This window comes from Macrobrachium rosenbergii, chromosome 16 (genome assembly GCF_040412425.1).
Source record: "Macrobrachium rosenbergii isolate ZJJX-2024 chromosome 16, ASM4041242v1, whole genome shotgun sequence".
NCBI lineage: Eukaryota > Metazoa > Arthropoda > Malacostraca > Decapoda > Palaemonidae > Macrobrachium > Macrobrachium rosenbergii.
The window spans coordinates 22261161-22286607 of NC_089756.1; the positions used below are offsets into that span (position 1 = coordinate 22261161).

General features: G+C 39.5%; 1 protein-coding gene across 1 annotated transcript; it reads right to left on the minus strand.

The window, feature by feature from the left end:
* Positions 1-10949: 10949 nt before the first annotated feature.
* Positions 10950-25308, minus strand: LOC136847179 (putative inorganic phosphate cotransporter). Its single transcript, XM_067118609.1, has 5 exons — positions 24948-25308; positions 23812-23961; positions 23401-23533; positions 13015-13256; positions 10950-12293 (listed from the first exon to the last, which is right to left on the minus strand). The coding sequence occupies exons 1-5, from the start codon at positions 25146-25148 to the stop codon at positions 12168-12170; spliced, it is 852 nt and encodes a 283-aa protein (XP_066974710.1). The 5' UTR covers positions 25149-25308; the 3' UTR covers positions 10950-12167.
* Positions 25309-25447: the final 139 nt, after the last annotated feature.

Genomic DNA, 25447 nt, shown 5'->3' on the forward strand with positions numbered 1-25447 from the left:
GCTTTAAAGACACTATATGCTTTGTATTGTTTTGACATTTCTATCGTTTACAAATATATAATTGTCCTTCCCAACTCGTGATAGTTTGAACTAATGATTTTCGAACGGCCGTGTCAAAGAACTGCTTCCGAACAATTGTTTTTCTTATATATATATATATATATATATATATATATATATATATATATATATATATATATATATATATATATATATATAGACAGACAGATAGATAGATAGATAGATAGATAGATAATTCAGTTCGGTTCATTTTTATTTCATATCTCAGATACACAGGTAGGAAAAAATTCAGCGAAATACACTCCAGTCGGAATATTTATATAAAACACTCATGATTAATTATCCTGACACACACATCTTCACAACGCATAACAAATAAACATACAGGATATCACAAAAATTTCCAAAACTCTCCAGTCGTATTACCTTTCTAAAATTTACGTCCACCATATTAAATACAAAGTCTGACGGAAACATAAACTATGAAATAACAACAAACATAACTATAAACAAACAAGTACATACATGACAAAATTCCCTCATCTGCTTCTCATTATTTAGAACAAAACAAACTCTTGCTACAATAGCATCTTCATCATTATATAATAACCAATGTATATCATGAAATGTTTTTCAGTTTCGTAGACTTCTTTTAAGAAAACTGAGGATATGCGAAAAAGGCACAAAATCTTTTGAATGAACTCACATGGGTTGCTTAGCAGCCGCAAGGCTGACAATATCTTAGACTTATTTATAAAATGTTAGAAAGTTGAAATCTGCGCCTCTTGGCAAGCATAATGGTTGCTCTCATGATATGAGAGGTTTAAGATCTTTCTGACTGTCTTATGGCAGCCAACACCAAAACTTTTGTACAAGTTCCTATTGTAGAGTAAGAACCACCAAACCACATTTCGCACCCACACATCTGCAGACATTCGTTTAATTAGGAAATCTTCACCTCTTTATCGGCAAACTAAAATTTCCTCAACATCACGTTGAACTCAGCATAAAATTTACTTCTTGTCCAAATTATGTCGTCACTATAATTCAAATTGCACTTTATTACATACCCCAAGTACTTAAATTATTTTACATATTCAATATCATCAATTTCTTTCAGGTTAACGTTATAAACCATGCACTTTTTCTTCACTGAACTAAAATTTATTTCTATATTAAAAGCTTCCTCATAAGCGGCATCTATCAATTTTTGCAGACCAATTTCTGACGGGGACCAGCAACACATCAGCATCAGCATATGCAATGATATTTGAACTTAAAATACCCAATTGGCAACCAATCTTCATTTCAGAAATATTCCTTAGAACGTGTCAATATATACTCCAAAAAAAGAGACTTGATAAAGTTCCTCCCTGGCGCACTTCATTTTTTATTTCCCATTCATTTGAGACACTAGACCTATAGACCTATATTTCACATTAACCACTTGATTACTGTACCAAAAATGAACTAAACTGACATAAACAGCCAGAACCACATAATCTATTAATTTTCTCCTAAGAATATCATGATTAACTGACTCAAGTGCTGTACTAATATCAATAAATCAAGCATAAACACCCGAATTACCATTGTTGTAGTGCAGGATTGTTTCTTTTAACAGTAAACAGGTAGAACTAGTGGAATGGTCAACTCTAAAACCATGCTGTGTGTCGCTCAGAGATATTAACGGTTTTATTCTATCTAAAAATATAATACTCGAGTAATTTTATAATACCGAAGAAGACATCTCAGCTCGATATGTCTCCAGACTTGTCTTTAACAATAGGAGTGATTGATTACACATCTCAACATACTCAAAGGAATGTAACAATGAATGACAAAGCTAAAAAATAGCAAAGAGAGACACTCATTGCAAACATCAGCACCCAATTTTAGGCGGTTTGAAAGAAGTTATCGATCGTACACCTGGACGAAGGTTATTAATAGCTTTCTTTACATGTCATGCATACTGAATCTCAATATTATTTGAACCTATCCTTCCCATTGATATATACTCTTTGAAATTTCGTATGAATTCTGTTTTGTTCTTTGGCTAATATTGATCTATATTTAGAGGGAAAATTCACAAACTTCATCTGAGTTTTCACTGTTATCTATTCTTTGCGGATATATATTATTCTGATTTGTAGCTTGTTTAACCTCATTCCAGAATTCTTTATACCTATCTTCAGTTAAATTCTGCAACATCTTCCCCCTATGATCACTTTCATTCTCTTTGCACTTTTTAAAGACACCTGTTGGGTTGGCAATGAAACGATATCTGCAATGAAGTTTATTGTAAGAGCTCAGAGAACCTCCCAAGATTATACATGGTAAAAATTAAAGAGGCAAATGTCACACTATAATTATAGAAAAAAGAAAGAAAAATTAATTAACTTCTCAATATCATAGCATACAGTTACATAACTGAGTGTAATGTTCAATGGCATTAAAGTCAAATACACGTAAATATATACAAAAAAAAAATAAGCTTCACTCTTGACACATTGGGTACAGTTATTTTCTTGGGTACAATTAACAGAAAATAATAAGTCTTTACTGACACAATTGTATATAATGCGTGTAAACAATCATTAATATTAGCATCACATGAAGTCTTTGAGCCACTTGGGTTCACTGGCAGCCCTTCTAGGCCCACTAGCGACATTGGGCTCCTGACGGGAGTGTGTGACTGGGTTTAAGGGCATAAGGCTCGTGGAGGTGCCGGGCTGGGACGTAGGTGTGCTCGGGAGCGGAGCAATGGCTCTCAAGTGCCGTCTGTATCTTTTTGAGAGCCTACCGCTCCCATCGAGCTTAACCATGGCCACCGAGAGAGAAGGCCGGCTCGATGGGGGCGCGAAGCAGGGAAGGTAGTCCGATGGTTGTGCTTTAATCCGCATTCGGATGAACTTTCTTAAACATTTGTGAAGCCCTCTTGACTTGCTATGGTATAATTGATAATCATTCATAGGAAATAAAAGAAATTACTTGAGGTTGATATATAAAAGAATTAATTTATGGATGATAAATAAAAGAAGTAGTTTAAAGGATGATAGAATTATAATGCTAGTAAAAAAAATAGTACATTAAGATAAGTTATATACATGTAAGTTAACAAAAAGAAGCAGTGACTTTACAAAGCATAATCATAATCATAAATTGGTGCTATAAATATGGAATAAACAAAAATTTAAAAAATAATGATAATTTACTCTCTAAATTATTATTTGAAGTGCTGGAAGTATTTTGGGAACAATCTTATTTTTTCGTAACAGTCTCCAACTTTCTTTTTTGTTAAGTTTTTTGCTTTTGCTACAATCGAGTTATTTTCCTGACAACAATAATTATTCATTAATACATTTGTAGAAGCCCATATCATCATTTTCTCTATCTGTTCAGTGCTGTGTCCTGAGTCGCAAAATTCATTTGGAAACAGAGCCTCATCGTCCACAAGAATATTATATATGAGTGCTGAGGCAAAATTCTCTGATCATTACAAATTTGAATTGAGGTGCATTTGTGTTAATTTATTGATTATTATATAACAATACATAACAATATTTGCTGCCGTATCATGAGGATATAATAAAGAGCCCCCTAATTCCCGAAAGATATCTGTGATTTTCTGGAAAGATCTCCTCATCATGCGCTCCAGTGATCATTTCTTTGCAAGAATTACATTTCCTTTTTGTAAACAGAATAACAACAGTAGCCTGCTAAATATGTGATTATTGGAAATACCCCTTTGCAATTGTCAATATCATTCTGTGTTACTTGCAAAGATATGTCACGCAGAGTACCTTTTACAGTATGAGTGGTTTCTAAATCATTCCAATTAATTTCTGTCATTAATGGCTACATGTACTGCTCTGTCATGGAATGTAATTTTGTTTAAGAATAGACATCATCCTCAGCTTCTTTTCACATTCAAACACCTGCCGTACAGAAATATTGTAGTGGCCACCTGCAAGCTGTCGATATTGCCCAAACCTAGATTCGAGATTGTCAGTTTGAAATTTCCCCCACAACACATACCCATATGTAATTCAGTCAGGCAGTACTTTTGTTACCTAACATCGCATTGGTTGTATGTTTCAATGCTGTGAACGTCTCTTTGTTAATGTCCCACCGAATTCTTTAGTTTCATCCCAAATTTCCAGCCAAGCATAAAATCTTTCAGATACTGAAACTTTGCGTCGTCGCTATTATTAGTCATGGGAGTGGCATATTCATGATTCAGTCTTTTCCTTTAAATGGATTTTTACATTCATTATTGTCCACCAAGTATAAAAATCTTTATATATTCAGAGACGTGTGCAAAATAAGGTAAGCAGTGATTTTTACCCACAGTTAGCAATGCCTGAATCACATATTCATTAAATATCTGTAATACTAAATTAACATTTTGTTTTTCAAAACTTGAGGGAGACAATGCTTTAACGAGAGCTTATATGAATGTTTCAAAAGTGAGCCATCCTCTACTTTTGAGAGTTTCTTCAAAGTACTAAAAGGTGCATAATAAAGTTTTGTTTGTATGGTATTATGTTCAACGGAGAAGGGAGGAAACTTCATTGTTTGGTTCGTATCTTTTTGAGCTACCCAGTTATTTCTGATACATTTCAACAAATGCACGGAATCATACATAAAGAAGAGAGGCCTACCACTCTGACTAGGATGATGATGCACAATTGATAGTTTTGGTGGGGGGCAAAAATGACATAGCTTTTCCATTAATGGCATTGTTATCGGTCACAACACAGAATACTGTAAAGCCTATTTTTTCCAATCCAATGATTATTTTCTTCAATATATTATGCAAAGTTTGGGCTTTCATACACTTAGTAGGAATAATATGCACAACGTCCTTGAATTTAGACCTTACGCTATTCAACATAAAAACAATGCGCTTGTTGCAGCCTCATACTGCTATCAAAGGCTGAGCAACAATATTTCCCCTTTATAATCAAAATATGGTTTAAGATGAATTTCATCAACCATCAGGATCACTACTTTGTCACTGGGCAATAATGATTTATATTTATTTTTGATGTACATCAAGAAATTTGTATCATCTTGTTCCGTGGCGGACTGAATTTTTTTGAAACAAACACCCTTTTATAGTGGAGTAGCTAGGTAATATAAGAAATTTCTTATCTCTAAAGAGCCTGTATCCCTGGGGAGAACAATTATAGAAGACAGAGGAAAATATCACTAACTCAGATGAATAATCCATCTTATTAAGAGTCATTAAATGCAGTTGTTCACAAACAAATTTCAGTACGGTAGAATGTTTGAATGATGGTTCATATAAAAGAATGGATAAAATGAAATCGCCAACTGAATAACACTAATGGTGTTGCAAGTTTTGAACTTCTTTTATAGCTATCCGCTCTACTTAAGTTATCCAATATCTTTCATCGCGTATTAGTATCATGAACTTCTACGGGAATCTTGAAGTCCCCTAATCGATTTACTTCAGTGTCTTGAACGAAAGCTTGCACTGCGCAGTTATTCTTTATCATTAGGGATAGAATTATTTTTGGTACGGGAATTGCGCAACACGACAAAATTGAAAGTCCTCATTATTTTTATCAAAGTCCAATACTGAGTATCTAAAAACTGTAGCTTCCCAACAAGTTCATCAACAGAATTGAATAGCCTAGAATTTGTATACAGAATGTCTGTTGCAACACTCTCTGCTATTGCAGCCTGCATCGCTGATTGCTCCTTCCTTGCTCTCTTCGAATCTGGAGATTCTCTTCGATGCGATGGCCCGACAGATACGAGGGGCAGTTAGGTAACTGAGATGGAATGGCACCTTCACGAAGTTGTGGCATTTTCAGTTTTGTAGAAGAAGTTGTGCCAGTATTTTTGTCATAACAGATTTTTCCATATAATATCCTCTGGCACAAAATGTAAACTGCAAACCTGAAAACAGATTTGCAGTATATAAAACTATTGCCCATTAACAAATATTGAAGTGTCCGAATATCACAAATAAATACATCATGGTGATTAATGCAAATGTAGTTGTGTTCATGATCCTCCTAACTCACGCATATTGATTTTAATAGCAAACACACTACACCAATATTCCAAACACTATATTATAATTTCAATAGTAATGAGGTAAATGTCAAGTGTATTTTTATACTCACTTTGCTATATTTCGTTGGGGTGTAGCTTTCTCCGTTTTATGGCTCGTATCCATTTTGCTGCGAGTTCTTTCGTTCTTGGGGAAAGAAAATATGTTGACTTTGGGCCCTGTCTCGTAATTCCCCTTGCAATTTGGGACAACACAATGATAAGGCATCGTCGCAGAAACACTCGCAAACTTATGTTTACTATCAATATCCCTTTAGTTCTACAAATAACGCAAAAAGATGGTAATTCACTGAAAAAATCAGCGGTGTGACCCTTCTGAACTTAGATGAGTACTAAAGCAGGTAGTCTGACTGACCGTAGGTCTAGGTCAGTCGGACTACCTTTGCTTGGGAAAACCCTGATGACGTTTAATCCGCTAGGCCTTCTCTCTCGGTGGCCATGGCTTAACTGCGTACTGGCGGTGAGGCCTGGTTTCTGATATTACACCCGTTCTGTCCCACAGTTTAGTAGCTTGGTTCTGCATACGTACATGGGTACCTGGTTTGATGGCAGCAGCCTCCAGGTGATGTCAAGGGTGCACATAACCTCCTGCGATTTTGCCACTTCCAGTTCCCTTTGACATACCGTCCATCTCCAGTACCTGTCAACTAACAGGTGTCTTTTAGCTGTAGGTACCCAGTCACGCAGTTGGCGACCCACTCCAAGCTGAAATGGAGACTTGTTGATCTCCCTGAGAGGCATGTTGATATACTGGAGTATCGCCAGGGTCGTCTTGTGGGACTCGAGGCCGCCACCTTTTGACGTGTTTTGTTGGAGGAGTTTCTTTGCCGATTTGACAGCTGCTTCTGCCCTGCTGTTGGACTAGAGGTACTGGGCTGATGACAGACGGACCTTGACGGCCCATCTCCTAAAGAAGGCCTCCATCTCTTTGCTGGCTAAGTTTGTACCTCCATCAGTCGATATTTGTTCTAGGGCTCCCCAACGTGAAAAGTATTATCAAAGGTGATTGCTTATTTTGTAAGACATGGCACTGTTGGGGAAGTGAGCTACTTCTGACCAACTAGTTAGTCTGTCTGCGTATGCCATGTATAAGTTGTTTTCTATCTGAAATATATCTGCAACGACCTGCTGGAACGGGTATTCTGCTGGGGGCGTGAGTACCATTGCTTCAGGAAGCACTGAAGGGGTGTGTTCATCACATGAGATGCACTGGGCTTGGCAATGCTGAAGGTCTTCTATTCCTGGCCAGTATACTGACTGTCTGGTCCTTCTTAGCATTGAGTCGAGGCCCTGGTGTCCTGCTTGTAGGCTGGCAGCTACCTGACAACATAAATCTTTAGGGATAACCAAACATATGTTTCATTGATCCACAGAATATGTTACAGGATCCTGGTTGATGGCTATCCGATCCCGAATGCTGAAGAAGGGACAAAGGCAGGCAACTTCTTGTAACTTCTGTTGGGGCCAATTGCCTGCTGTGGCTCTGGCTAGTAACAGCTGATACACTGGGTCATTAGATGTGGTGCTCCTGACACAGTCTTCATCCAATATGATGGCATCGTCTCAAGGCAGCCACGGCTGCACATGCTACTGCCACTTGAATGTCGTCCTCTAAGTCCATGTCAGAAGCTTCGTGGGACAATCTCATAGTCGGATACCTTGAGAGAAAATCCATTGCGGTGCTCCTTTATCGGGGCAGGTATTTGATGTGGAACTTGAATTGGAGTGTCTTCTCCTTCAGGTTGAACAACCTTTGGTTGATAACATCCTTAAGGGCCCTATGACCCAGCAGTTTGACGAGTGGGGAGGAGTGTGTGATGATGGTGAGATTAGGGCACCCAAGTAGGAATAGTCTGGCTTTCAGTAAACACCAGGTGACTGCAAGGGCTTCTCCTTCTACGGGGGATACCCTGCTTCAGGGGGGATGAGATGTTGACTGCTGCATGGGGCGAGATGCTAGCTGCCCTTGCAACAAAAGGGGCTGTCACCTGACTGACAAGCACAATACTGCAGGACGATGAAAACAATGCCCTCCTTGCTCCAAACCCTCATGATAATCGTAGGGCATGTCTTGTCATAATATGCCAAGCCTTCCTTGGCTAGTTGACAGATGACCTCCTGTGCCTGCTGGAGTTTGCTGCGTAGTTGATTATACCAATATACATTTTTCCCAACAGGTTCCCTGAAGGGTTCCATAATGGGTGCCGTTACAAAGAATTGGGCTAACTGATTCAAGAATCTGTACCACGACATAATATCAGTGATGAAAGGCTTCTCTGGCATATAGAAGTTACAAATGGCGTCTAGACGTTCATCTGCGGGCTTGTAAGCCTCCCATCCCAAGAGAATCTGACAAAGGTAACCTCTCTCTTGCAGAATTTGAACTTCTCAGGTGTTTAAGTGTCATCTCTGCGGAGGCACAAGTTGACAGTAATTCATATACATGCCAAAACGCCTCTTCGATGCTGTGATCATATAGCAAAGTGTTGTCAATGCATTTATGCTTTCTGGTGATGTCTTGCAGGGCGTCGTCGAACCTCTTTGTGTAGGCGTCCGAAGCTGAACAATGACCCATGGTTGTTCTACAGTAACGATACCATCCCCATGGGATGATAAAGGTCATGAGTGGGAGGCTATCCTCGTCCAACTCCACTTGGTGGAAACCCCAATGGCCATCAGCTGTAGTCTTATGCATGTATATAGGAATGCTTGCAACCATGTCAAAGGGTGCCGGTGTATGATGAGTCTCACAAAGACAATGGGCACTGAGGCATTGGAAGTCCACTGTGTGGCAAGGCTGGCCCGTCTTCTTGGCCACCATAACCATCCTTGTATCCCCCGCCTGGACTGGTTCTATAACTCCCTTCTGAACATCTTCGCCAAGCTGGGCCTTGACTTCGTCTTCCCAATGCTTAGGAATTGCTGCCAGTGTATGACAGGCATAAGGTACGGCATCAGGCAATAATTATATGTGGTTGTGTTGAAGGTCATAGATGAAAAGTGACGCAACAGCCATTCTTCAAGTCTTGGGATGTTCTCTACGTGTGGGATCGGTATGGTGGCTCGCTTCGTTGTCTGAGGGGGTTGGGGCTGTGAGACTACCTCACTAGCGATGTCAGCTGATGCAACAAGGGGGTAATGGTGATTCAGAACTGGGAAGGGCATCCTGAAGGGAACAGATGGTGCGTTGCTGGTCCGCAATTAACGTCTGTGCCTGCATCACGGCCCATGACGAGGCCCTTGACGTTGCGGAGAGGCATGCCTCGTCATGGCCGACGTATCATGGGCATGACTGGGCACGAAAACTCACTGCACCATGTTGGGTTTGCAATGAAGGTTGCAGCCCTTTTTCTGTCAGCATCACATTATCCAAACATATTTTACAACATCTAAACAAAGACCTAGAAGATTTGAAGGCCTCAAAGACAGAACCACTTCGAGGACTACCCATTTCTTTCCAAATAAGAAGCTTCTCTCGAGTGGTGGCATAAATCTGTTTTACCTCATCATTCCTTCCTGGTATAACTTTGAAAGGCTTCTCACTAAAGCAAAAGTCTTTTGTTGAGTCAGTATAAATATCTTTAAAGTCATAAAGAAGATCCAGTGCTTTTCTATGCCTTTCGTTTACACAATTAGCATCAAAGCAACAAAAAAACTTCATAATGCACTATTCCTTTTTGAATTATATTTTTCTCCATATCTGATCTTAAGCTCTGCCTATGTTTCAGTAGTTCCATTCCAGTTAACATGATTTTCCTTAAAGATAGCATCACTAATTACGATCTGCGATGTAACTGGCAGATTCAAATCAAAAGCCAATGGGAAGTGATCATAATTAGCATACCATAGTCAGCATATATATTCGAAAAGAGTGAGGAAGTGGTTTTGAGCAGGAAATATGTTCCAACCAGCTACTGGAATTCTTAGCTGGGCAAATGTATGTACAACAGCCTTTGGGTAGTTTAGAATCTACATGACTGAGAGAGAACAAATGACAAAAATATGTGAGCTCAGACCAAAAACCACCCTTACGAGGATCAGCTGTAAAATCACCAACAATAATATTATTAACATTTTGTTCTATAATAATTACTTCCATTCTCACAACAGCATTTTGGTAATGTTCTATCGAATCAATTGTCCGTAAGTCACATGGCGAATAAACATTTAATATTAAGAATTCTGTGCCAAAATTTGTTAAAATTTTGCTAGTCATTGAGTCACCAATAAATGCGGGAGAAATGCTGAAAGCACGATTCTTTCTAAAAAATATGGCAACACCCTTCGAAGGACGACCTTCACTAATACCTTCACTCTCCCTCTTTTACAGAAGCTATTATATGCCTGTAACTTTCATGAAAGTCATTGAGTAGAGGCAAATCTGATTTATTCAGCATAGTTTCTTGAAGTAACACAATATCAAACAAGTGAAAAACGTGCCGAAGTTTCTTTCGGCGCAAATGAGTTTTCTGTACAGCGTATAATGCTGGATGAAACTTTCAGCTGGGGTACATGAAACCACTGGCCTCAGCCATGGCCCAAGAAAATCTTAGCCACGACCCATGAAACTCAGCCACTGTCCAGTGGTGGTTTGTGTTATTGGTACCTACAGCAGTGCCAGAAGTGCAATTATGGCTAACTTTAACCTTAAATAAAAACTACAGAGGCTAAATGGCTGCAATTTGGTATGTTTGATGATTGGAGGTTGGATGATCAACATAATAATTTGCAGCCTTCTATCCTCAGTAATTTTCAAGATCTCAGGGCGGACAGAAAAATTGCAGACCGAGTAAAGTGCAGATGGACAGACAAAGCCAGCACAAAAGTTTTTTTTTTTTTACAGAAAACTAGAAGCGACAGTTAATATTTAACCACCTCCGAATTGTTTCGTATACAGTAGAGTTACAATTAATTATAAGTGACATCTCGAAGCATCACTGTTGATTATTGTACTTCCTAGGTCTAAAAAATTTTCGACAAACTATACCCTCAGGCCAAACATCAGGAGACAGTAATTTTAGCCTGTCATTCATATTTAAAGTTACTTTGAAAGCCTTATTATGAACATTTTGAGTGCGAAGTTGCTCACAATTATGAATATCTATATTAATCTCTTCCTTAATGTAGGCTGAAAGCAGCTCAACAGAAACAGATGTGTCACAATTTCCAACATACAAGTCACCCATTTTTTTTCTGCACTTTTTAGAGAGTTGACAGTCTTCCAAAATCCAACTATATAGATTCGTCGTTTTCGACTCTGAACAAGTATAAACCCAGCGTTATCCTCTTCGACATCTTTAACCAAGGCATGTAAATCATTTCTCTTTCTTGTTGGAGTGTCCATTGAACTTCTCAGCGTCGTTCTTTCGTTACTCCCGAAAAAGGGAGGGTCGCTAGAACCGCTCTCACAGACAGCTCCATCATTTCTAGTATCCTCTCTTGTGCCATTCACGTCGGGCTGAGGGAGGACCACCTTCATCATTCGTTAGACGATTTAAAACAAACCAGTCCTCCTGTGAAGCTGGAGGTGCACTAGGGTCCTCATGTCCATTGGTTGCTTCAAGGGAAGAATCCTCACGCAGAACAGCTGAAGAAGTACTCGTTCTTCTGCGGGATGAAGAAACTCCTCTCTTACTACTGGGAGGTTTATTGACCATCTGCAAACCGTTGCTTAAGGAATCTAGAATTCGACTATTCCTCCTAACTTCTTCGATAAACTTATGATTAATTTTTCTTAATTCAACTTTTATAATCAATAAATCCTCTTTGATGATAAGTCTGTCTTGATTGTTCGCCTCTTGAAAATTACGGCTTTCCTTTAAGCTTCCAATTTCTTTCTTCAGATAGATAGATAGATACATAGATAGATTGACAGATAGACAGATAGATATTAGATGAGGTGTATGAACAACACTTGTAACCTTAGCATATAATAAATGTGAAAGCAAATAATTCATTCGAATATGAAAGTATATAATTTATCTAAATATGAAAGCATTTTTGTTTCTAGAGTCTGTAAGAAAAAAATCCTATCATATCTATTTCCTTTTGGGTTCATTCCATGGCTGAGCTTTGTCCGTTCCAAACATCAAATATGCCGACCCTCCGATGAAGTAGGTCACCGCCGAGATTCCAAAAACAATCCTCCAGGCGCTCAGTGTTTGCTGAGGAAGATACGCAGGTATTAGATTACATTAAATGTATTAGTTGCATGGGATGGTTAAAAAGTGATCGACTATAACAGGGAAGTTGCGAGAGTAGCTCAGACTGAGAGTTAGCTTGATAAAATGCCCGTGCTTCTTGAATGCATTAACTAAAATGATCTGTAATAGTTTACTTACATCAAGTGAGCAATGTACTTTTAAAAAACCAAATAAACAAAAGTCTAACAGAAAACTTAGTACTAAAATCAACTGCTGTCATTTACAAAATAATGTAAAGAACCCTCACTCCAATGTTATGTTATTGAATAAGTTACCTATTTGTACCTGTGTGACCAGCCTTAGATTTGTGTATGGTAGTACAATCAACTGTCGGTTCGGAATGGAATATAAAATTTAGGCCAAAGGCCAAGAGCTGGAACCTTTGAGGTCATTCAGCAATGAAAAAGAAAGAGTAAGAAGTTTTTAAAGGTGTAATAGAAGGAAAACCTCGCAGTTGCACTATGAAACAGATGTTAGGAGAGGATAGAAATCAAGATGGAAGAAAGAAAATACGAATGTTGGTACAGTAAAAGGAATGAAACGGGTTGCAGCTAGGGGTCGAAGGGACGCTGCAAAGAACCTTAGTAATGCCTAAAGTGCACAGCATGAAGCGCACTAATAGCACTATCCGCTTACGAGGCAGTTGTCAGTTTGAAAATCCATTTGCTAACGTTAGACTCACATTGCCAGAAGTAATCACCCCTACAACCATTGGAACAATGAATCCAGCGGTGGAGTTCACAGAGCTTGTTATTCCTTTCAACACACCGGCGAAGTTAGGGGCGATGTCTTGTTCAGCTACACTGGCCCCACTGTACTTGGCTCCATTGACACTCACTGCTAGACACAGGAACACAACAACTAACGTTGTGTTACAGTCCACGAAGCACATGGCTATTAGGCATATGCAAGATGAGTAAAGACCTGTGGACATACACGAAATCAATTGGTACCTGCATTGAAGGATCTCATCCTAAGTTATTAGTTATGACTGAAAATTGAAAAGTGCCTATGTAGGTTGAGTACACGGCCATAACAAGTTTGGTGTCAATCGATAACTGAAATTAGTGTTTCCCACAAGAGACTGGCGTCTCTGCTGATGTCTGGAATCGAATAGTACCATTATGCAGGACTGATCCTGACCTCTAAAACGTAGTTTATAACTTATACTTCTGCTGCCCTCTAAAATTGATAAGAGCTTATACAGAATTGCTACAGATCTTTGAACCAACATGAAATAAACCCGAAACTGAAGTAAAGATTTTCTCACACTTGTGTACATCTACTTATCTGATATTGAAAAAAAAAACTCTTCTATAGGATGAGCACAGATCCAGAAAAATAAGTGACAGTATTTGGTAACTGATTTTGTGAGTCTTTTACTCTTATTTATTGTTGGCCTGTTGATACGTAATGGAAGGCACACACACACAGAATAATGAACAGACATTGACAGTTACAAGACATATCATATATATTTTTATAGAATGAAAATCTATTAAAGGTTTTTAAAGAGCTGAATATACTATACTATAAATAAGACGCCACAAATGAACGTTCACGAATAGTCGATAATGTAATCCCCAAGTTCATGGTGCAATAAGAAATATAAGGAAATGTAACTACCTTGCAACTTAGAGTGAATGTCAATGCAATGTAAGTAGGTTAATGATTTCAAATATCTAACTGCTGAAGACAGACTTAGCTAATCTATCTCAGCCTAATTTCTTCTGAAAGAAAACAAGAAGAGTAAAAGACAAAAATTTTTGTTGAAAAACAAAGTTAATTGTTTTTAAATAACAAAGTATTATATATATATATATATATATATATATATATATATATATATATATATATATATATATATATATGTATATATATATATATGAAGATAAAAAGCCCCATAAAACTCTATTTGGACATTTGCAACCATATATTTCGAGCACTTCCTTCTGTGCCCCTGTTCACTGGTAAAACATGGACAGATGAAATGTTACAAGAGTATATATACAAAGCATATGTAGGTGTGGCATTAAGTCTCCGATGGTATGCAGGTGACCGTTTCCCAAAAAGGAGGGAAAATAAACAATTCCCCAGTGGTTTTTGGCATCATTAACTCCCGTCTGGCGATGCGTCTGGTGGTCGTATTTCCTGGAACACCTGCTTAAGAAGAGGCCTTCGGATTAACCTGTCCATGTCATCCGATTTCCAATGTCCTCCTGATAAGTTCATATTGTTGGTTCGATTGATCATAGCAGATTCCAGCATCTTTCTTTTGTATGGACAGCTACTTTTGAAAACCAGCTCCACCCCGCTCCAATTTATGGAATGGCCTTTATCCCTGTTATGTAGGAAAATCCCTGAACTCTCCAAAGCATACCGTACTGATATTTTGTGCTCTATTGATCTTTGTGAGAGGGATCTACCCGTCTCCCCCATGTAAATCTCATTACAATTGCTGCACGGAATCTTGTAAACTCCAACTTCTTCCCCATTTTTATTTAAGTATACGTTAATGAGCGAGCTCCCGATTGATTTGGGATAATGGGAAATAAAAGGATTGTTAGACCTGAGTTGTTCTGTGGCTTTTTGGATGTTTTCGTTGTATGGAAGCTTTATTTTGTTAAAATCTATTTGTCTGTTGTGAGTGGGACCTCTGTAGTATATTTTATTTGCTTGGTAATAGCCCTCTCAATAATGTTTGGTGGATAGAGCAGTTGCGTTAGGTGTCAGCGGACCGTGTTGAATTCTTTATTTGTTTTGTAAAAATTACTATTGAAAGAAAACACGTTGTTAGTAACACAGAGGTTGTTTAGTTTTAGAGTTTTATCTATGCCTAGAGGAAAATGGCATAGATAAAACTTGAAAACTAATTAACCTCTGTGTAACTAACAACTTGTTTTCTTTCACTGGTAATTTTTACAAACAAAAATTCGGCTGTAGCATGGGCAGTCCCCTATCACTGCTTCTAGCAAACTTGTACATGGAATATTTCGAAACAGAAATTTTGTCGTCTTTCAAACCCCGTAACATGATCTGGCTTAGATTCGTAGATGAAAATTTTACTTTCTGGGACAATAGCTGGGGAGACTGTAATGAATTTTTAAATAGATAAAATTCGCTAGTTCTGAACATAAAATTCAAAACATAATAGGAAAAGGACGGAAAGTTGCCATTCCTAGGTGTACTGATCATAAGAGAACAGAACAGATATGCTTTCACAGTATACAGGAAACCCACTTTCGCTGTTTCCTATATTCATTTCTTAAGCTGCCACAACGTCTCCGTAAAGATCATGATAGGGTGCAACTTATTCCTCAGGAGGCTTAGAATATGTTCAAATGGGTACCTAGATAAAGAATTCAACACGATCCGCCAACACCTAACGCAATTGCTCTATCCACCACACATTATCGAGAGGGCTATTACCAAGCGATTAAAATATACTGCAGAGGTCCCACTCACAACAGACAAATAGATTTTAACAACAAAATAAAGCTTCCATACGACAAAAACATCCAAAAAGCCACAGAACAATTCAGGTCTAACAATCCTTTTATTTTCCGTTATCCCAAATCCATCAGGAGCTCGCTCATTAAGTATACTTAAATAAAAGAGGGGAAGAAGCCGGAGTTTACGAGATTCCGTGCAGCAATTATAATGAGATTTAAATGGAGGAGACGGGTAGTTCCCTCTCACAAAGATCAATAGAGCATAAAAGATCAGTACGGTAGGCTATGCTTCAGAGAGTTCGGTGATTTTCCTACATATCAGGGATAAAGGCCATTCCATAAATTGGAGCGGGGTGGAGCTGGTTTTCAAAAGTAGCTGTCCGTACAAAAGAAAGATGCTGGAATCTGCTGGGTCATCCTGCATGCAGAAAGAATAGGATATCTATATATCCTGGTGAAGAGGGCATATCAACTGGGGAACCTGGAGTTTTTGTCCCGTATGTGGATGTTGATAAAATGGAGGGGAATGTTTCTATGAGTGAGGATAATAAGGAAACTGTGGGAGATAATCAATCACGGAAGGACATTGAGCCTAATGGTGAGGGGAAAAAGATATATATAAAGCCATTTTGTTGGATGATGTTTTAGGTAATAGAGAGAGAGAGAGAGAGAGAGAGAGAGAGAGAGAGAGAGAGAGAGAGAGAGAGAAATTTCGCAACTGCTGATCTATGGGATGCCAGCTGGACTTCAGGTAAGACCCTATATCCCGCTGGCAGGGAGGTAGTAACATATACCATTGTAAGGCATAAAGTGAGATTAACAATGACTAACTTTAAAATTAGAAGAAACATTACAAAATTACAAATGTACAACAATTAGGGATGCAACCTGGCATCCTACTCTGGTTTGGGGGTCAAAGTTCTTCATAAGGAAAAGGTAAGGCACTGCTCCATATGGGCACAAGTGCAAGGAGAGCTCAGTGGCTCAAGTAAGACCAGGTAAATGGTTCATACTACGTAACATGAATGAATGAATGGGGCATGATGTGTCCTCAGGTTGCAAGGCTGGGAACCACCAAGACCTAGGCTAACTTACTGACTAAGGCTATGAGGAATATATACATGGTACTGATCTTGGGCACCAGTACCGAGAGAGAAACCCTGCTTGGTTAGTGTTCATGTTTAAAGCGCTTGATCTTCCAGCTGTAGCACTGGAGGCTTAGCCCCTTGATGCGGGTAGCCTTCCAGTTACTTCTTCTGGGAAGTGCTGGGTTTGTAGTTGCTGAGTTAGGTGAGGACATAGAGTCCTGTCCTAGGCGAAGTCCAGAACCTTCAGGAATGAGAAATTTCTCAACGTCCATGGTGGACAGAGACTTGCACAGCTCAGGGCACTTGAGTGGTTCAGGACTGGCACTGGAAAATGAGGCCAAGATGGAGCTGCAGGTTGTAAGTCTGTGGAGTCACCAAGGCAGGAAGTAAGAAAGTAGGGCCAAGACGGATCCTCAGTTTGCGGGACGGGGGGTCCACCAAGGCATGAGATTGGAGAGGATATGAGAAAGCTGACAGGTTCTGTAACGGAGCTGCTGTCGGGGACATGAATCACACCCATAAATTCTGAGGTGTCCCAGAAACACTCGTTTATGGATTTTTTAGGAGATGTAGTGGACCTAGTGGGACACTTGGTGGAATTCTGGGAGTGCCCGCACATGCTGCACAAAGCACAGAACTGTCGCTTCCACCTCTTAAAGGGAGACCAGGCCTTGGGCTGTGGCTCTGGAGCAGGTGTAGACCAGATCTGGCTGAGGCTTGACGTCAGGGCTGGTCTGAACCAAAACATCTGATGGGCTATGAGAAGGATCAGGCCCCATTTCAGGTTCAAGAAAGAGCCAAGTCAGGAGACTCTTTCCTAGAAGGAGATCATAGTCTCCAGGAAGGAAATCAACTACTCCAAAGGTACTGATCCTACTTTGTTGGGTTGTGATCACCCTTAATCGGACAGTTGGGAGTTTTGTCCTACATTCGTCTACACTTTCGTAGGTTATCATTTTCGCAGGGTTGATGACTATCTGGGCCGGTACCTCGTCTTTCAGTATGAGGGAGATTTGGCTATGGGTGTCCTCGAGAGCGGAGACATGATGACAGTGAGGGCTGTATCTGGGAGGTGCCACAAAGATAGGCCCCTCAACTGGTGACCCTAAGAGAAGGGCTCCCCCTTCGGATGGGTGCCAAGGGCATCTTTGAAGGAAGTCATTCATCCACTTTTTTACATATGCTCATTGGATTATTTGGTGTGGATGGGTTAGCAGTGCCAAAGTGACACTGCATGGAAAGGCATTGCCTCTAGGCTGTGCAGTATAAGCATATATGAATAAGAAATGAGTGGCCATGTCAGAAATGGCATAGAATGGAAATGACACTGAATGGGTAGAGTATAATGTTGGGTGAATGGTGGGCTTATAGGGCTCTGGCTATAATAAGAGTGTCCCTTTTGGTAAGGTGGCACTTACACTAAGTGCGAGGGTGTTCTAGAGAACTAGTAAGTAATGGGTTGGTTCCACAAGGCGGAGATGGACGGCACTGGCCCTGCTATAAAGGGCGGTAATTCGGGTGAGTGCCTACAAATACTGTGAGAGTCCTCCCTATGGAGATGGTGGCACTAAGAGCATTCCTTGGAGCGAGTGGGTGGCATTCCAGGGCCCAGAAAGGGTTACCTGAAGTGAAAGTAAGGTGAAGGATACATTGGTAGCACTCGATGACAAAGGACGCAGTGCTAGTTGTGTTCTTATACACAGTAGTGGTGGTGGTTGTTTTGGCACTTGGGTGCCAGGGATCCAAAGGGCCACACATGTTGACACTCACGATGTAGATGGGGCACAGAAACATGATGCACCTGGGCTATGAGTGCAAAATTTGCGAACACTCAAAATTGCGGTGGAACCACTGGGCTAGTGATGCAATATGTACACACTGGTGAGTTGCACACAAGGTGTGGATGGGTGATAACATGGCCCAAACCGCAAATGATGCAGACTTGGAGTGGCACTCAATGTGCGGTGAGACGACATCACTAAGTGAGAGGTAAGTTACATACACACGACAGTCGCTAGTTTTCCGAGTGCAGAAGCAAGGTTTCAAAGAACAGTTGGTTAGTTCTGAAGAATGGTTGATTGCTTAAAGAATGGTTGGTTTGTTCAAAGAATGGTTTGTTTGTTTCAAAGAACGGTTTGTTTGTTCCAACGAATGGTTGGTTTGTTCTGAAGAATGGTTTTTTGTTTAGAAGAACAATGGATAACATGCATACAGACATTACCAGCTATAGTGCAGAAGTTATGGGTTCCAAGAAACGGAGTTAAGGTTATATGGTTCCAAAGAACATAAAATAAGACACAGCGACGATGTGTTACCATACATGGCCGAGCTATGTTTGAGTAGCTCGGCCATGTATGGTAACACAGAAGTGATGGCTTTGTTTCTTTTTTTTTTTTTTTGCAAAGCGCATTAAAATATGGCAGGGTAAGCCTTGATGGGCTTGTGTAAATGAGAGACACGTAGAACAGACATTCAGAGCGTGGGAGGCTTATACAAAGTAACTGGGTTTCGTTGCACTAAGCAAGTATGAAGTGATAGCTTGTATGTATACACAATGGTTACATGTACAAATGGTTATGCTTATTTCACAGCAAGTAAAAAATGTGGTAAATATGACAAGTACATTTATTAAAAGTCATCATGCAATGGGACAAACTGGCCACAGTAATCAACTATGTGAAAGATTGTTTGTTAAGTAAAGTTGACCTGACGAAAGCTAGAATGCCTTTGTGATAGGTATGACAAGTGATTGTAATAGTGCTTGAATGATTTACATTAGGAGATCATGTGGTAATAGTTTAAAATTATTCAGACATGCACGATATAACGCTTTGAAATAACGCAAGTCTCGTGTGGAATTTTCTGGAATAGTAGCAGACAATTTTGAAAAGTTCTTCATGCCGCACAGCTAACGATACAACCCAAAATAGCAGTCAGCTGATTTGAGCATGCGAGCAAACACACACTCTCACACTGAATTATGAAGACTGAAGGAAACACAACTCTTACTATGCATAATGACTCATAACGTCTGCAAAAGTGAGTTGAAATCGTAAATGCAAATGCTCAAATGAACGGACTATGAATTCTGGGGCAAAGCGAGTATATTTGAAATAATGAATTAGTTACTGAGTATGCAGGAAAGAGCTTAACGAGATGACAGTGCTGGGGTTGCCAGATACGGTGTTCCTAGCTAATGGACTGCAAATTGTCCAAGACACATGTATGGGAAATAATCGCACTTTTCCCTGATTGTAAAACTTTTAATACTTCATTCCTGGCTAAGTCCTAACAAATTAAGACATGCAAATTTACTAACATGCACTAGCAGCAAATTCTTTTGTTTCAAATGGTAACACTCTCTCACTGTGAGGAAATGATACATTCGGTATGCATGCAACATTAAGGTTAAGATTTAAAGAAATTCCAGTCACAAATTACGATTACAGTAATATTATATTAACAGAATACTTACACTGCGTAACCTCTGTTCAACCGTGTATGCGCAGGTAGCGGATTTTATGCTAAAAGGGTTTGCTTCCGTCTTGCAACTTCAGCTAGTAATTGCAAGGGTAGGGATGCTAGTTTGTTGAAGTGTTACAGAAGCAAAGATGCAAGAAAATGTTGGACAATTCGCCAATCTTATGCTTGAAGGCGTGTGGTTCTAGAAAGCTTACCACAGGGTTATTGCTGATCTGACTGTATCGCCTACATGGGTAAAATACGATGAGAAGGAACTGGGGCTTAAGGCCTTACTATAGAGGGACTGTGGAGAGAAACTCTCAGGATAACTACATTACATGTATTTACAATACAAAATCAGAAGACATGAAGGGATAAGGCAGGCCACTGGGTGTCCTGCAGCAGCACATTAAATGAATAATAGCTGTTAACTGGGTGCCAGAGATTAAACTTCAATGGCACTGTTCATAAGGTTGCAATTGGAAATTCTTCCGTGTAACCAGCAAGCATACAGTTATAGCAGAAGGGTCCACAGCGGCAAGCACTCCTTTCTGCAATAGAGAAAGGCATATGATCACTTGATAAATTAAAGGTAATAGTGAGGATAAGAGGCTAGTGCTGAGGGTGACAGAAATCCTCTTTACATAAAGCATTACTGAATAAACCTGTGACACGACTTTAACTGACAGGTTAGGTCTGTGTAATAGTTACACTTGGAAACTGAAACGTTTTGGACTAGACAACCTTAATTCCTTACTGTACCTTAATTCTGAAGAGATGGCTCCTGTTGTGGCACCAATGGAATGGCGTGGGTTGTTGGCATTGGGTTTAAGACACTGGAATTGAGTCATTCAGCCACAGATGGGTGTTGGCTCTGAAGGAGCGGGCAGTCAGAGATGTGACTTGCTTGACGGTGTTCTGGTCTCTCTCGATGTTCTGGGATGGGGAGCTATTTATCAGATCCTAGAAATGTCAGCTTTTGAGCCCGGAAGGCATCCACATGCATTCTGGGGACATAAAACTTTCTCTTTCAGCAAATGCTTGGTGGATAATCTGTGCCTCAAGTCATACAAGAGGCACAGACATCTTAATCAATGCCTCGGGTCATTCAGGTGGCCAGGCATCTCCTCCGAGGTCAGGTCAGTACCTGGAATAAGAAGTTTATTGCAGTCAGTGAGCTCAAGAGAGGATTATAGGCAGCATGGGGCTAATAGAATGAGATTGAAGGGCAATTTTTCCACAACCGACCATCATAGTGTTGCAGAAAGCAAAGCTAATTACCAGATGGTTATTAAGATTGTTTGTTGAGAAATTTTACTTTATTCTTGAAAATGGGATTGCCTTAGGAGCATTAACTCTCTTAGCAATATATATATATATATATATATATACACGTTAGAAGTTATAAAGAAGTCGCTGCACAGCCGCTTGTAATTGCCCTTAGTTTATTGAAATAGAATCGTCGCTGCATAGCCGATCCCAGTTGACCTAGATATCAAAACACACAAGATTTATCAACATTTCAATCTGTCCCCTCCCGTTACGTTACCTGAAACAGATATTTAAATGACACGGTCGAAAAGCGCAAAGATAATAGGCTGGGTGCCACTCCCTTAAGCAGCTTAGCCCAACTAAGCTGCTTAAAACAACCTTTCTAAAGGCAGATTAAGCTGGCTGAATTGTCTTTCCGCAGGATACCTGGGAAGATGCAAGCAGATGGCTGGAACACCTGGAAAATGACACATCTTTTGCACATGGTCACCATATTACACAGATCTCTGCACATGGTCACTACACTCAGCCGAGGCCTTAAAAGGAGACAGGGAAGGAGAGAAAGCAGTGAGTTAGATATAGGCAGTTGGGCAGCTAGCAGTTTAACCGGCAGTTACCCAGAGAAATCGTACGCGTGTCAAAGGTGCTGAGAAGCCTCCCGTCCACCCGACTCCAGACTCATTACCATCTCTACATTTAAGTGATAGTGTGCATCGCCATACTTGTGATTGTCCCTTGTCATTCTTCGCCAGAGACCCGCTTCCCCTAAGGTAAAGTATGAGTAAAGACTTTTCAGTCACGACAGTTTGCCCTTTTGAAGTGTTTATTGAGTGCCAGCATTCAGCTTGTCCTTGTGCCATTTTATCCAGTGCCATTGCCAATGTTCTGTGTTCCAGTGTAAAGTGTTCAATCATTCCTCGAGTCATTGTAAGTGTATTATATTTTCATTTGACTGGCGTAATGTTTACCTCTCTGGCCACGGAGGGCCTTTGCTGTGGACTCATCTTGGACTGTGCCTTGCCATCATTCAAGACTTCAGTAGAAAGATCTTCAGGAGTTGCAAACCTCTAATAATTCATTTACTATTTTCCCTTTTTGATTCCTTTTGTAAACATAATTACTTAATTTAACCAAAGTGTTTGTAACATTCCCCCTGGTGACCCTAAGCTCACTGAATCATCCCCATTCTTTTCTTTTTGATTTCCCTTAACATAAAGTCAGATCTATAAGGCCAAATTACACAGAGATCCGTTGCCGACCTGTAAACCATTCTACGAATCCTAGAAATCAAGGAAATACACACACACACACACACATACATACATACATATATATATATATATATATATATATATATATATGTGTGTGTGTGTGTGTGTATATATATCTTTATATATATATATATATATATATATATATATATTATATATATGTATATATATATATATATATATATATATTCAAAATGTTTCATTCATAAATGAAATCAGGGTCGATCTAGAAGTCAGAATGCCAGGGAACATTCGTTTCATAAAATGAAATAGGGTCAAACTCAAGAGTAAAAAACCAAGATACGAATCATTCATTACCTGAATGCAGGATGAATTTAATAAAAAAATTATCATCCCATTAACACGCAATAAATGCAAGAGAGAGAGAGAGAGAGAGAAAACAAGAAAATGAGGACAATTTCTGGACAAAGCACTGAATGTACAATGATCAATGCGTGCAGCTCAGAGACGGACAGTAACAAAATAAAATACCTTTTACTGGCAAACGATGCAGGAAGCTTACCTACTCCCGTAGCCAATTTTCTTGTCATTTTCATACTGAGCCATTTCTTTTCGCATATTTTATTTGCGATGGATCCAAACAAAGGACTGGTCATTAATACACACACGTAAGGTAAACCAGAAAGTATACCGTTCTGAAAGTAATGAAAAATAATCAGGTAAGAATAAGCATATTCAACACTAAATTACAATATTGCAATAGACAAATTACAGTATTATGGTTGCCTTTAATAAACATTTTGACATGACCAGAGGAAAATAATATAAGTGAATTTGTAGTTCAAGCCTTTTAATAGAACAGTTATAGAATGACTCGCTGGTCAGTAAAACTCATAACAAACCAGTCTACAGTCTTTACTTGAAACATGTAGCGAGAGAGGTAACAGAAAACAGTGTTTCCACATCAACTTACACTTGCCAAGTCGAAGTGTTGTATGTTATTGAGGTAAGTGGGGATCTCAGTCAGGATGGTGTAGAATCCGATGGCATCCCCAAAGACATAGACAATTTGAGACAAGAAGGGCATCGACGTGGCGATATCCTTCCACGGGACCTTCAGAGCCTGAAACGATTCAGAAGTGTAACAAAAAATGAATAAATACAAGATCCTCGTTTCAGCAGAAAGACAATTGGAACACGGGAGCTGTAAAGAATATATGTATTACTTCTTCAAGACTCATATTTATGTTCTTTTTGTTTTATTATCTGTTGCAGTTAACCATTCATTCACCTCTGTATCTAAATTGATGATAATGTTGACGATCAATTTTCTCCGCAAATTTTTCCAGCCTCTTTCACCAGTCTTTGCAAGTTTGCCTTTCCTTTCATTGTCAGCATTTGCTACAGGCGAACACTGAACCTAAAGTTCCAAGAATATATCCTTAGGTTTCCTACGGGTTTTCCTTACAATTCATTCAGTCCTATCCAAAAGCACGTCAAAAACGCACGAGTGAGTGATGGATCCAAACACCTCACTTCCACTCATATTTTTTTATCACATAAAATCTAAATGGTCCATCATTAGACAAAGTTAAAAGTTAAGCATATCTTAGTTTAACCAGACCACTGAGCTGATTAACAGCTCTCCTAGGGCTGGCCCGAAGGAGTTAGATTTATTTTACGTGGCTAAGAACCAGTGGTTACCTAGCAACGGGACCTACAGCTTATTGTGGAATCCGAACCACATTATAGCGAAATGAATTTCCATCACCAGAAACAAATTCTCTTGTTCTTCACTGGCCGGTCGGAGATTCAACTCACGACCAACAGAGTGGTAGCTGAGAACGGAACCGGCTCACCCAGCGAGGAACCCATCATTAGACAATTCTCTCTCTCTCTCTCTGCTAATGCATCCTTCTAGCGAGTAGGAAAAAATTACATACTAATCTTGTTCACATCATCTAAGTTACACTCAAACAAATGTTTCAACTGTCGCACATGCTTTCATTTTTACATATGCTAATAATCTTTTTTTTTATAAAAGGGGTGAGTTGTTTGTAGGTTAAAATTCGATCAAAAATGCATCGAGGGGACCTCGAACGCCATTACCTTTGATGGCTTCACGATGGGTGAATTAGACCTGATATAATTTAGTTCCTTGGAGGATATCCAAGGGTGCTTCTCAGGCTGGTCGCGAATAAGGATGAACCAGGCTACGCTCCAGAATAGACCTACGGCTCCGAACACGTAGAAAACGGACGGCCATCCGCCAAGGAAATCGGAGCCTGACATCACGCCCCCTAAGGCCATTGAAATGACCGTGCCCAAGTGGTGTCCTGCAGAGGATGGTATGATAGAGAATAAAGAAAAAAACCTTTTTTTTTCTTTCGAGGGTAAATGTCATTATCTGCAGAATTAACAAAGAAAATGAGGCATTAAACTTCGACAAATAAAAAAAAAAAAACGAAAATAACGAATTACAATGAACTCAGGCTTATTTATGCACAGTGCGTAACGTTATAATGAATAGATTTTTATTTGCATTAGCGAACGTTCATACACATTATTAAACCAACAGTCGAGTTTCACTGACATCACTGAATATCACT

What these genes read in the sequence shown, in the direction of transcription:
- LOC136847179 (XM_067118609.1), bottom strand. Translation starts at nt 25,148, where the DNA reads ATGGCCTTAGGGGGCGTGATGTCAGGCTCCGATTTCCTTGGCGGATGG. An exon ending in AAAATTGGCTACGGGAGTAG is followed by an intron (nt 13,257 to 23,400) that starts GTAAGCTTCCTG and finishes GTATGTCCACAG; the next exon opens with GTCTTTACTCATCTTGCATA. An exon ending in GGGTGATTACTTCTGGCAAT is followed by an intron (nt 12,294 to 13,014) that starts GTGAGTCTAACG and finishes TATCTTCCTCAG; the next exon opens with CAAACACTGAGCGCCTGGAG.